At 58.7% G+C, this 10025-nt stretch overlaps 1 protein-coding gene across 1 annotated transcript; it reads left to right on the top strand.

The window, feature by feature from the left end:
- The first annotated feature begins 189 nt into the window (after nucleotides 1–189).
- Nucleotides 190–9157, top strand: KHSRP (KH-type splicing regulatory protein). Its single transcript, XM_012556180.2, has 18 exons — nucleotides 190–1853; nucleotides 2522–2560; nucleotides 2886–2925; nucleotides 3859–3908; nucleotides 4185–4256; nucleotides 4975–5032; nucleotides 5338–5512; nucleotides 5670–5768; nucleotides 6154–6252; nucleotides 6336–6438; nucleotides 6624–6724; nucleotides 6818–6962; nucleotides 7043–7203; nucleotides 7294–7403; nucleotides 8102–8190; nucleotides 8272–8472; nucleotides 8583–8660; nucleotides 8747–9157. Exons 4-18 carry the CDS (start codon nucleotides 3866–3868, stop codon nucleotides 9022–9024), a joined length of 1812 nt encoding a protein of 603 aa, XP_012411634.1. The 5' UTR covers nucleotides 190–1853; nucleotides 2522–2560; nucleotides 2886–2925; nucleotides 3859–3865; the 3' UTR covers nucleotides 9025–9157.
- The last annotated feature ends 868 nt before the right edge of the window (nucleotides 9158–10025 follow it).

Genomic DNA, 10025 nt, shown 5'->3' with positions numbered 1-10025 from the left:
GGGTCACGTGGGGCGAGAGGCTGGGGCCCGGCCGGCCCGAGGCGCCTCTGGTGGGCTTCCCGCGGGTGACCCACCCGCGCACGGCGAGGCGGCGTGCGGGGGTCCCCAGGAGCGACCCCGGGATGTGCAGGGGGCCCCGCAGCTCGGGGACTCACTTTGGGACCCGCCTTCGCAACAAACGAAGGTATGCTGTGCTTTTCTGGAAGCAGAGGGTCTTCCTTCGCCGTGGCAGGGTCTTGCCGTTCCCCCCACCCCAGTCAGGGCCGTTTGCCCCCATCCTAATTTCATTTCTGTCTCTTCTTTAAAAGAAAGCGTTTGTTGTTAAAATAGAAAAGTTCTTTCTCTTGAGTTTGGAGAATGGAGAGAGGACCGTTTTGCTGCCACAGTGGGTATAGGGGCTGGCTGGGACCCATCCTGCAGGCTTGAAAGCTGCTCCGTGGCTTTGGTGGAAGAGGTGAGGGTCCCACCCCAGTGTTTCGAGGCTTGATGACAACATGGAGGTGTCATGTGCTGGTGTGACCGACCTCTCAAGTTCCATTCTCAGCCTCTGCCTCCTCATGGTCTGGAGGCATGGGGGATTCTAGAACCAGAGGACTTTGCCGCCCTTTCAGGAAGCAGACCCGGCTGGGCAACACAAGAATGATCCGGGGTTGCCCCAGTGCCTCCATGACTGGGGACAGGCTCCTCCCAAGGTGGGCGGTCCTGTTAGGTGAACTCCCGTGTTCCTGCCCAGTGTGGCCTGTGGCTTCGCCACCTTTGGCGTGGGACAGGCTTGTAACACGCATTTGATCTGATTGCCCACGGAATTGTCTTGATTCAGAGGCAGCTTTGGAGGGGGATTTGGTGCTGTCTGTTGGATGGGATGAGGTCCTATTTGGGCTTCTCAAGAGCCTTGGCGTGAAGTAAGCACTAAGAAAACCAGGTAGAGACGGAAAGAGAAACCAACCCTGTTCTTAGTTTGGCTGCATTATTGGGGTTTATTTGAAGTTGCTTTTTATGTGTGTAAAATGTACCATAGCATACATTCCAAGAGGGGCTTTAGTTTTGGTTCAGATGAGGATTTCAGATGGCTGGCAGGTTAAATGTTCAGCTGCTAACCGAAAAGTTGGTGGTTCGAACCCACTAGCCGCTTTGTTGGAGAAAGCTGTGGTAATCTGCTTCCACGAAGATTACAGCCTTGGAAACTCTATCGGGCCGTTCTGCTCTGCTCTATAGGGTCATGGGTGAGTCGGAACTGAACTCCATGGCAATGGGTTTTGAATCAAAAACTTTTCTAAGATGTGTTAAGTAAATCCAAAGGTTTTGAGATTGAGGGAGAGGCAGGAAAGTTGTACTCTTTAGTATCCCAGAAGAACGGGGGTAGACTCACCATTTTCTGGCCCTATGTTGGGGCTGCACTGATGAGAATGGAAGCTTCCCTGCACGAGGATGACCTGCGGACCCCCCAGCGCCAGAACTTCTGTTCCTCTCAGACTTCAGTCTGTGAGTTACAGTTTGGCCACAACCTAGCCCACCGAGAGGGAAAGGGAATTTTGAAATTCCGGTATACCTCTTAAGCCTGAGGCCTTGTATAAAAACTTCTTCTCAGATGTTTCAACTAACGGACTCTTCCCTAAATCAATGGGGGACACTCTCAGGCCCCGCAGCAGGACTGGCAGGTTATCATAAGTTGGTGAGATTCCAGGAAGTCGACCCCGAGCCTTGCGGAGGGGTGTGTTTGGTGGTAACTCGACTGTGCTTCCTACTTTGTTTCTAGATCGCCGCCAAGATTGGAGGCGATGCTGCTACAACCGTGAATAACAGCACTCCGGATTTTGGTTTCGGGGGCCAAAAACGGCAGTTGGAAGATGGAGGTAACTACCTGTGGCTGCTTTAGCGTGGGAAGAGGGGTCGTAGGGGCAGAGAGCCAGGCGCCTTTGTTTGAGTGTGGCTTGGTGGTGGTGGGGGGGGGGGCACTGTTTGGTCTTTTTAAACCCTCAGCAATGCCAGCTTTGTTCATTTTTTTGTTGTTGTTTGGTCCTACCGTCCTGCGGTATCAGGTAGCAGGTGGGAAGGTGGATTGTTTGTGACAGGCTCTGGGTATAAGTTCTCAAGATCCTTGTCCCCTTCCTGGAGGCCGCAAACACATGGGCAGTTTTATGGAGGCCTGGTCTAAAGTTTGGGTGGCCCGAGGGCATGTAGCATCACTCATAGTGGCCAGAACCCTCAACCAGATTATCAACTGAATAGTGACCCCGCCTCCTTCCCTGCAGATCCCATCTGACCCAGGCAGGTCTGGCCCGCGGCAGCCGCCATCATTGTTCGCTGGTTATAAAGGGTTTTTTGACTTGGATGCTGGTGGCAGGATGGGGGAAGTCTGGTCCCTTCCGGGGGTGGTCTCTTCTAGCCGCCTGTCTGAGCTCTGGTTCTAGGGGCCCAGGGAGACAAGGGGGCTGTTTGTCCAGGACAGGTGGCACCAGCATCAGGACTGAGGCAGCGTGGCTGGGTGGGTGCTGCCTCTGACATGCTCTCTCTTTCACAGACCAGCCTGAGAGCAAGAAACTGGCTGCCCAGGGAGACTGTAAGTCCATGGGGGTGCAGGCAGGGGGCGGCGCCAGGGGCCTAGAGGCCTTCAGGGGTTGGGAGCAAGGAACACCAAGCAGATAACAGCTCTCCTTTGGGAAGGGTCCAGATGTTGATAATTTGGGGTCCATGAGCTGCAGGGATCCCAGAACCCCCTGGAAATGAGGCAGAAGTGCTCTGGGCATGTGCTTCTCTGAGGAGGGGTCCACAGTGCTCATCAGGTGCTCGAGGCGGCTCAGAGCCATGGGGGATGGGCTGCGTCCAGTCTTTGGATTCCGTGAGAGGCACCGTGCCAATCTTTCCTTTGGATTTGCCTTTTGCAGCAATCAGTTCTCAGCTTGGGCCCATCCATCCTCCCCCGAGGTAAGTTGTAGTTTGGGGAGCCCACTGGTTCCCCGTCAGCCTTTCTGACTGACTTTGGTGGGCATTCTCTGTCAGGGGGCTGCACTGCTCAGGTACTGGGCTGACTGATCAGAGGGCCCAGAGGAGCTGCCCCAAGTCCTTGTGCTCATCTGTGGGGTTGTCTGGGGGAGATGCTTGTAGCAACCAGCTGTCGTGAGGGAAGGATGGTCTTGGCCCCTGTGGCTTCCTTCATTCGGTGGGGACAGCAGCGGAACACAGGCACCTGTCTCCTGAGAAAAGGCTGGGCAGGGAGGGGACTTTACCCTGTTCTCGCCCATCTTCTGCAAATGCGCATTTCCTACATGTTGGTTGAACCTGGGGGCCTTTTCTGCCTTTTTGTGGCCCCAGATAGGCTTGGATGAATCTGACCTGGTCCTTCACAAGCGATTCTACTGTACTTCTGCTTTTTAGCGGGCCGAAAGTTTTGTAAAATACAGTAAAAACTGTACTAGGAAATTAAGTGAGAATGACGGAAAACCAACATTTTTATGTTTAGTGTCAGCAGACGTAAAAGCTAGCCTGTCTGGTTGTTGTTATAGCGTCTAAATGCTTGTTCTTGGCTGGAGTCAGCGAAACAGTGCTGGGCCATAGGCTACACAGACCCGGACCAGTCAGTCCTCTTAGGGCACAGATGGGGAAACTGAGGCCTCGAGAGGCTAGGTGCCCTGCCATGGAGAAGGGAACTTGTGCTAAGGTCAGACTCTGCTAGGCCTGGTGGGGTCTTGGTCCCCGTGTTGTAGGCAGTGGGATCTGAAGCCAGAAGTATGGATGGCATTCCTCCCCGGGGCGGTGACTGTGGCTCAGAGCAGCCAGGGCCTTCTGTTCAGGAGACCTTCTGGAGCTCCTCCTTCCCTTTCTTTCCTACTCGGGACTGACTGCTGTGTGTCTATGCAGGACTTCGATGACAGAGGAGTACAGGGTCCCAGACGGCATGGTGGGACTGAGTAAGTATGGGTCAGTGGTCAGTACCCGGCACCTTGGGGACAGCACTATCATCTCTCCTTCTTGGGAACCATGTCTCATGAGGTGCCAGCCCAGGAGCCTTGGATCTGAAGGGGCCTGTTGTCTCTGCTGTTTGTCCCTCATTTGTCTTCTCTGGGAGGACAGGGGACGTCTTGAAGTGGCTGCTTAATATCAGCGGGGCTGGGAACCCTGCCTCGTAGAGTCTCCAGGCCCTGGCTTCCGTCCGTCAGGTCGGCTTTCTTCTTTTTCTCCCCTAGTAATTGGCAGAGGAGGCGAACAGATTAACAAAATCCAGCAGGATTCGGGCTGCAAAGTGCAGATCTCACCAGGTACGAGGACCTGGTTCCTGCCTGGGTGGGGGCTGGGATTGGCTGTGTGCACTTTTGTAATGACTGTGGAAAGTGAAGCGAGCTGCTGTCTATTGAGTGCTTACTGTGTACCAGGCTCAGCGCAGTGTCTCAGCTCTTACAGCCCCAGGGGGTGGGTCTGTGTCTGTTTCCATTTTACGGGGACGACGGGAGTGGAAGATGTAGAGTTGAACACAGGAACGCTTGCTCTGAACTTTTCCGTTGCTGCCTAAATCAAAGCCCTGATGAACACGGGGGACGTGTGGTCAGGCCTGGCATTCAATCCCAGTTCCGCCTGGTTGCTTGTCTGCTCTGACAGATGAGTTCCCCCCTTTTACACCTCATGTCTCTGAGCTGCTTGGTACCGGCTCGGCAGGGCTTTCTGAGGGTTCGCTCTAATGTCTGCGAAGGTCCTGGACTGTAGAAGACGCTCACGTGCTCATCAGTGGTCGCGGGAGCGCAGAGGGTCATGGCCCAGGTTTGGGGCCTTCTGGGATCTTCCTCTCCTTCCACCCCATCTTTTTCCCAAAGACTTCTGCTCCCTTACTGGATTTTAAGCTGCTCGATCTTGGCCTTGCCAGGAGTGGTCCTTGGTGTTGGGGAGGTAAATGGATTTGTCAGGCTGCTGAGTGGTGGCAGGGAGGCTCTTTCTAGTGTCCAGAGACTGGTAAGGGTGCTGACTGTCTCGTCTTCTCTCCAGACAGCGGCGGCCTTCCCGAGCGCAGCGTGTCCCTCACAGGAGCTCCCGAATCTGTCCAGTAAGTTCCCAGCTGCCCCAGGAGAAGGAGAAGCCCTCTCAGTCCCTGGGCCTCCGAGTCAGGTCCCTTTGGAAGTCGGGAAGAAGCCCATGCCGTGTCCTCAACCCCTGCTCTCTCCAGAGAGCTGCACTGCCACCTGGGTTCCCTGGATCCTAAGATTGGGGACACCTCTGAGATGGCAGCAGTGACAGCTTCTCCTTGTTATCTGTCAGCTGCTCACTGGAGACCCTTCTTCTGGAGCTGGGCGGGCCCCTGGGGAACTATCGTCCTGTCAGATGGTGGCACCTCCTCTCTCCCGTTCCCAGGAAAGCAAAGATGATGCTAGACGACATCGTCTCTAGGGGTCGCGGCGGCCCCCCAGGGCAGTTCCACGACAACGCCAACGGGGGCCAGAACGGCACCGTGCAGGAGATCATGATCCCCGCGGGGAAGGCTGGCCTGGTCATCGGCAAGGGCGGGGAAACGATCAAGCAGCTGCAGGTGAGGGCAGGGCCCCTGCCATCCCCAGAAAGTCCCTTCCTGTGTCTGTGTCCCTGCTGGAGCCTGTCATCCTTTCTGGCTGTGCCTCCCTTCAGCCGTGTAGTCCCCTAAAGGTTGTGTGACAGTTTAGCAGTCCCAGTTAATTTTGGTATTAAAGGAACGTGCCGGAGTGAAGATGATTTTAATCCAGGACGGTGCCCAGAACACGAACGTGGACAAACCTCTCCGGATCATCGGGGACCCTTATAAAGTGCAGGTGAGTCCCCTCCCCCCCCCCCCGGGGTACAGGGGCAGGTGGCTGGGCAAGTGACACATGAGACTCGCCTTCACCGGAGATAGGCATGATGTGGGGCGCTTTTCAAGAGTGGCGCTGCTTCCCTGTTGTCTGTACTTGAGTGACGAGTGGCCCGAACCCCCCGCTCTTCCATCTGAACACGGGGTGTCGGCAGTGCCTTGCTTGGGGAGGCGCTGCGGACGTGATGGGCACGGCACTTGGAAAGAGCCCAGCCCTGGGATGCCGTCGGGCTCTGCAAGTGTGTGACAGGCCTGAGCCCGGGTCCCCAGAACATGAGGGGTGGTGGGGACACTGTGGGCAGGGGCTCCGTGGACTGTTCCCGTGTGGACCGTATCTCTGTCTGCAGCAAGCCTGTGAGATGGTGATGGACATCCTGCGGGAGCGCGACCAGGGTGGCTTCGGGGACCGGAACGAGTACGGGTCACGCATCGGTGGGGGCATCGACGTGAGCGCGGGCCTCCCCCGGCGGGCGGCAGAGGGACACGGAGGGCCGGGCGGGGCGGAGCCTCACGCCTGCTCCGTTCGCAGGTGCCGGTGCCCAGGCACTCGGTCGGGGTGGTCATAGGGCGGAGCGGAGAGATGATCAAGAAGATCCAGAGCGACGCCGGAGTGCGGATCCAGTTCAAACAAGGTCAGGGCCCAGCCAGCCGCCCTCTGGGTGCTGCTCTGAGGCAGCTCGGCCCCACTTGTGGTCTGTTTGGCACGTGGACGTGCTTGTCCTTGCCACTGCCCTGTGACACTCAGGCCCCACAGAGGCGGCGATGTGGGTCTGAGCTTTACGTTTCCATCCCCCTCTGCCCTGCGTGCTGGTCGCAGATGACGGGACGGGTCCTGAGAAGATCGCGCACATAATGGGGCCCCCCGACAGGTGTGAGCATGCAGCCCGCATTATCAATGACCTCCTCCAGAGCCTCAGGGTAGGTGATGTGGATACTGGGGCCAGGGCGCAGGGCTGGCAGGCCCTCCCCAGAGGCCCCTGTGCTCACGTGCCCCCCCCCCCTCCCTTGCAGAGTGGTCCTCCCGGCCCTCCAGGTGGCCCAGGCATGCCCCCAGGGGGTCGGGGCCGAGGAAGAGGCCAAGGCAACTGGGGCCCCCCGGGCGGGGAGATGACCTTCTCCATCCCCACTCACAAGTGCGGGCTGGTCATCGGCCGAGGTGAGTGCGCCCCGGGCGGTCCCTTTCGCACGGTGCCCCCACCCTCCCCGTCCCGCCCTCACTGCCTGCTGCTCCTGCAGGTGGCGAGAACGTGAAAGCCATAAACCAGCAGACGGGCGCCTTCGTCGAGATCTCGCGGCAGCTGCCACCCAACGGAGACCCCAACTTCAAGTTGTTCATCATCCGGGGCTCGCCCCAGCAGATCGACCACGCCAAGCAGCTCATCGAGGAAAAGATCGAGGTGGGCTCGCGAGGGGCTATGGGGTGTTGGGGTTTGTTCCTGCTCCCGTCTCCCGTCCCGCTGACCTCGATCCTGTGCCCCTTCCTCTAGGGTCCTCTCTGCCCAGTTGGACCCGGCCCGGGGGGACCCGGCCCTGCTGGCCCAATGGGGCCCTTCAACCCTGGGCCCTTCAACCAGGGTCCGCCAGGGGCTCCCCCTCAGTGAGTATTCCTTTCATCTTCGTGCAGTTTGGGACGGGGGCCGCTGTGCTGGCAGGAAGAGCGATGAGACCCATTTCCATTCACTGCCCAGAGGCCCACCCATCTCTCAGGGGCCTGAGGCACTAGCCAGGCGAGCTTCCTGATTCTGTACGAATCGACTCCGACTTGTGGCTACCCCCGCGTGTCAGAGTCGAACTCTAGTCTGTGGGGTTTTTAGTGGCTGGTTTTTTTTTTGAAGATTGCCAGGCCTTTCTTTCTAAGTGCTTCCGGGTGACTGCAAACAGTCAACTCCTTGGTTAGCAGCTGTGCATGTTACTTGTTTGCGCCACCTCGAGACTTCTGTGATTTTGTAGTAGACATTGTTAAAAAGTTCGGTCGGCCCTGATTCTGATCTTTATCCATAAACACATGGGCGCTTTGTGTTGTTCCCGCCTGGTGGACTTGGGGACTTCAGTGTCACGTTGCCGAGCCAGCACAGCACAGCCCTTTGCATCACTGGTTGTCCCACACCTTCTCTCCACAAGGCCCGAGATGTGGCTGTGCAGGCGGCCATCTGTCGAGTCTGCTGGTCTGGGCCAGGCCTCTGGTCCTGTTCTTAGGGTTAGCCCTTCAGCCATCCCTGCCGCCTCCCCAGTGCAGCGGCCCCCCAGCCAGGAAAGCACCCCAGCTTGTGTGTCTTTCTCTTTCTCGTCCTGCAGTGCCGGGGGCCCCCCTCCTCACCAGTACCCACCCCAGGGCTGGGGCAATACCTACCCCCAGTGGCAACCGCCTGCTCCTCATGACCCAAGTAAGTAAGGGCTTCCCAGGCAAGGAGGGGCCGGGTCGCCTGTCCTCCCCCTCTCAGCCCGTGCTCCCTGTCCTCCGGCAGGTAAAGCCGCTGCTGCCGCGGCAGACCCTAACGCCGCCTGGGCTGCATACTACTCACACTACTACCAGCAGCCCCCGGGCCCCGTGCCGGGCCCCGCGCCGGCCCCCGCGGCTCCCCCCACCCAGGGCGAGCCCCCACAGCCCCCACCCACCGGCCAGTCGGACTACACCAAGGCCTGGGAAGAGTATTACAAAAAGATCGGTGAGTCCGCGGTGCAGCGGAGGGGGTCCAGCTCTGTCGGGGAAGGGGTGAGGACCCGCTGTCATCGGTGACCTGCCCTTTGATCCTTCCGGCACCGCTCCCCCCCACAGGCCAGCAGCCACAGCAGCCCGGAGCCCCTCCCCAGCAGGATTACACGAAGGCCTGGGAAGAGTACTACAAAAAGCAAGGTGAGCGGGCGGCTGGGTGGGGGCCGTGGGGTGAGGGAATGGCTGTCAGCCCTCTAGCCCCCAACTCACCTGTGCTCCCCTCACAGCTCAAGTGGCCACCGGAGGGGGTCCGGGTGCACCCCCCGGCTCCCAGCCAGACTACAGCGCTGCCTGGGCCGAATATTACAGACAGCAGGCCGCTTACTACGGACAGACCCCCGGCCCCGGCGGCCCCCAGCCTCCGCCCACGCAGCAGGGACAGCAGCAGGCAAGTGGGAACTGCCACCCTCCTCCTCCTCCTTTCTCCTTCCAACCCCCGGCCACCGTCCATCCTGCCTTAGTGGGTAGCGCCGGCAACCCCTTCCCCTGCGGGGTGTGTCCCTGATGCCTGCAGTGGGGCCGCCTGGCCGAGGTCTCCGGGAGCCCCCGCGAGCCGGGGGGCATGTGCGCTGGGTCCAGAGGCTCAAGAAGAGGCCTCCACCGCCAGCCTGCTTGTTCCTGTGTGATGCTGTCATGACGTGGGGGGAGCACCCAGAAAGACACAGGCGGGACTCTGGAACTGGTGGGTAGTCCGGGGGAGGGGGGGCAGCAGACAGCTTGGGGGTTGGTCGCCATCTGGCTGCCAACCTGCTCACTCGAACCTGGCCACTTGGGAAAAAAAAAGTTTGTTCTCCCCTCTGCATTACTTTTTTGGTTTTTGTACCTTTTGTTCTTCGAGTTTTAAAGCCGGGGTATTTTTCCCCGTATCCAGTGACTGTGCGGCGGGTGGCCCCAGCGTGGGGTCAGCGCTGGCTTGCTGGGGGTGAGGGGAGCTGGCCCAAGGCCACCGCGGGCCCGACCCCACTCGCGCACCGCTGTGTCCCGGTCTTGTCTGTGAAGTGGGCATGACGATCGTTGCCACCTTCCAACCTACCTCACAGGGGTGTTGTGGGGACACCGTGATCTCAAAAAATGGTGATGTTGTGATGCGCCGGAGCCACCCACCTTCCTCCAGACCAACGAAGGGCACCCCCTCCTCTCCCCGAGCGCTTCCCTGCTCTCGCTCTCTGTCTCTCTCTGCGGTCCTTGCTTCTCTCCTCCCGCTGCTGTGTCTGCTGTGTGGTCTCCCTCTCCACCCAGGTCCCTGGAGTGCCTGAGCAGGCAGTGCACGGCCTTCCAGCAGGACACCGTCCGTGGGCCGGGACAGGGCCTCCCCGCCCTCCCCGTAGTGACCAATTCCTGTCTCTTCCCTCTCCGCAGGCTCAATGAATCGAATGAATGTGAACTTCTTCATCTGTGAAAATCTTTATTATTTTTTTTTTTTCCATTTTGTTCTGTTTGGGGCTTTTTTTTGTTTTGTTTTGTTTTGTTTTGTCTGGCGAGAGAGCGATGGCTGCCGCAGGGGGT

This window comes from Trichechus manatus, unplaced genomic scaffold (genome assembly GCF_000243295.1).
Source record: "Trichechus manatus latirostris isolate Lorelei unplaced genomic scaffold, TriManLat1.0 scaffold00057, whole genome shotgun sequence".
NCBI classification, from domain to species: domain Eukaryota; kingdom Metazoa; phylum Chordata; class Mammalia; order Sirenia; family Trichechidae; genus Trichechus; species Trichechus manatus.
The sequence above is the reverse complement of the archived record's forward strand: the minus strand, read 5'-3'. Positions and strand labels throughout refer to the sequence as shown.

Coding starts and splice junctions, on each gene's coding strand:
- KHSRP (XM_012556180.2), top strand. CDS start 3,866: ATGACAGAGGAGTACAGGGTCCCAGACGGCATGGTGGGACTGA. Junction 6,253..6,335: donor GCATCGGTGGGGGCATCGAC/GTGAGCGCGGGC, acceptor CTCCGTTCGCAG/GTGCCGGTGCCCAGGCACTC. Junction 7,204..7,293: donor TCATCGAGGAAAAGATCGAG/GTGGGCTCGCGA, acceptor CCCTTCCTCTAG/GGTCCTCTCTGCCCAGTTGG.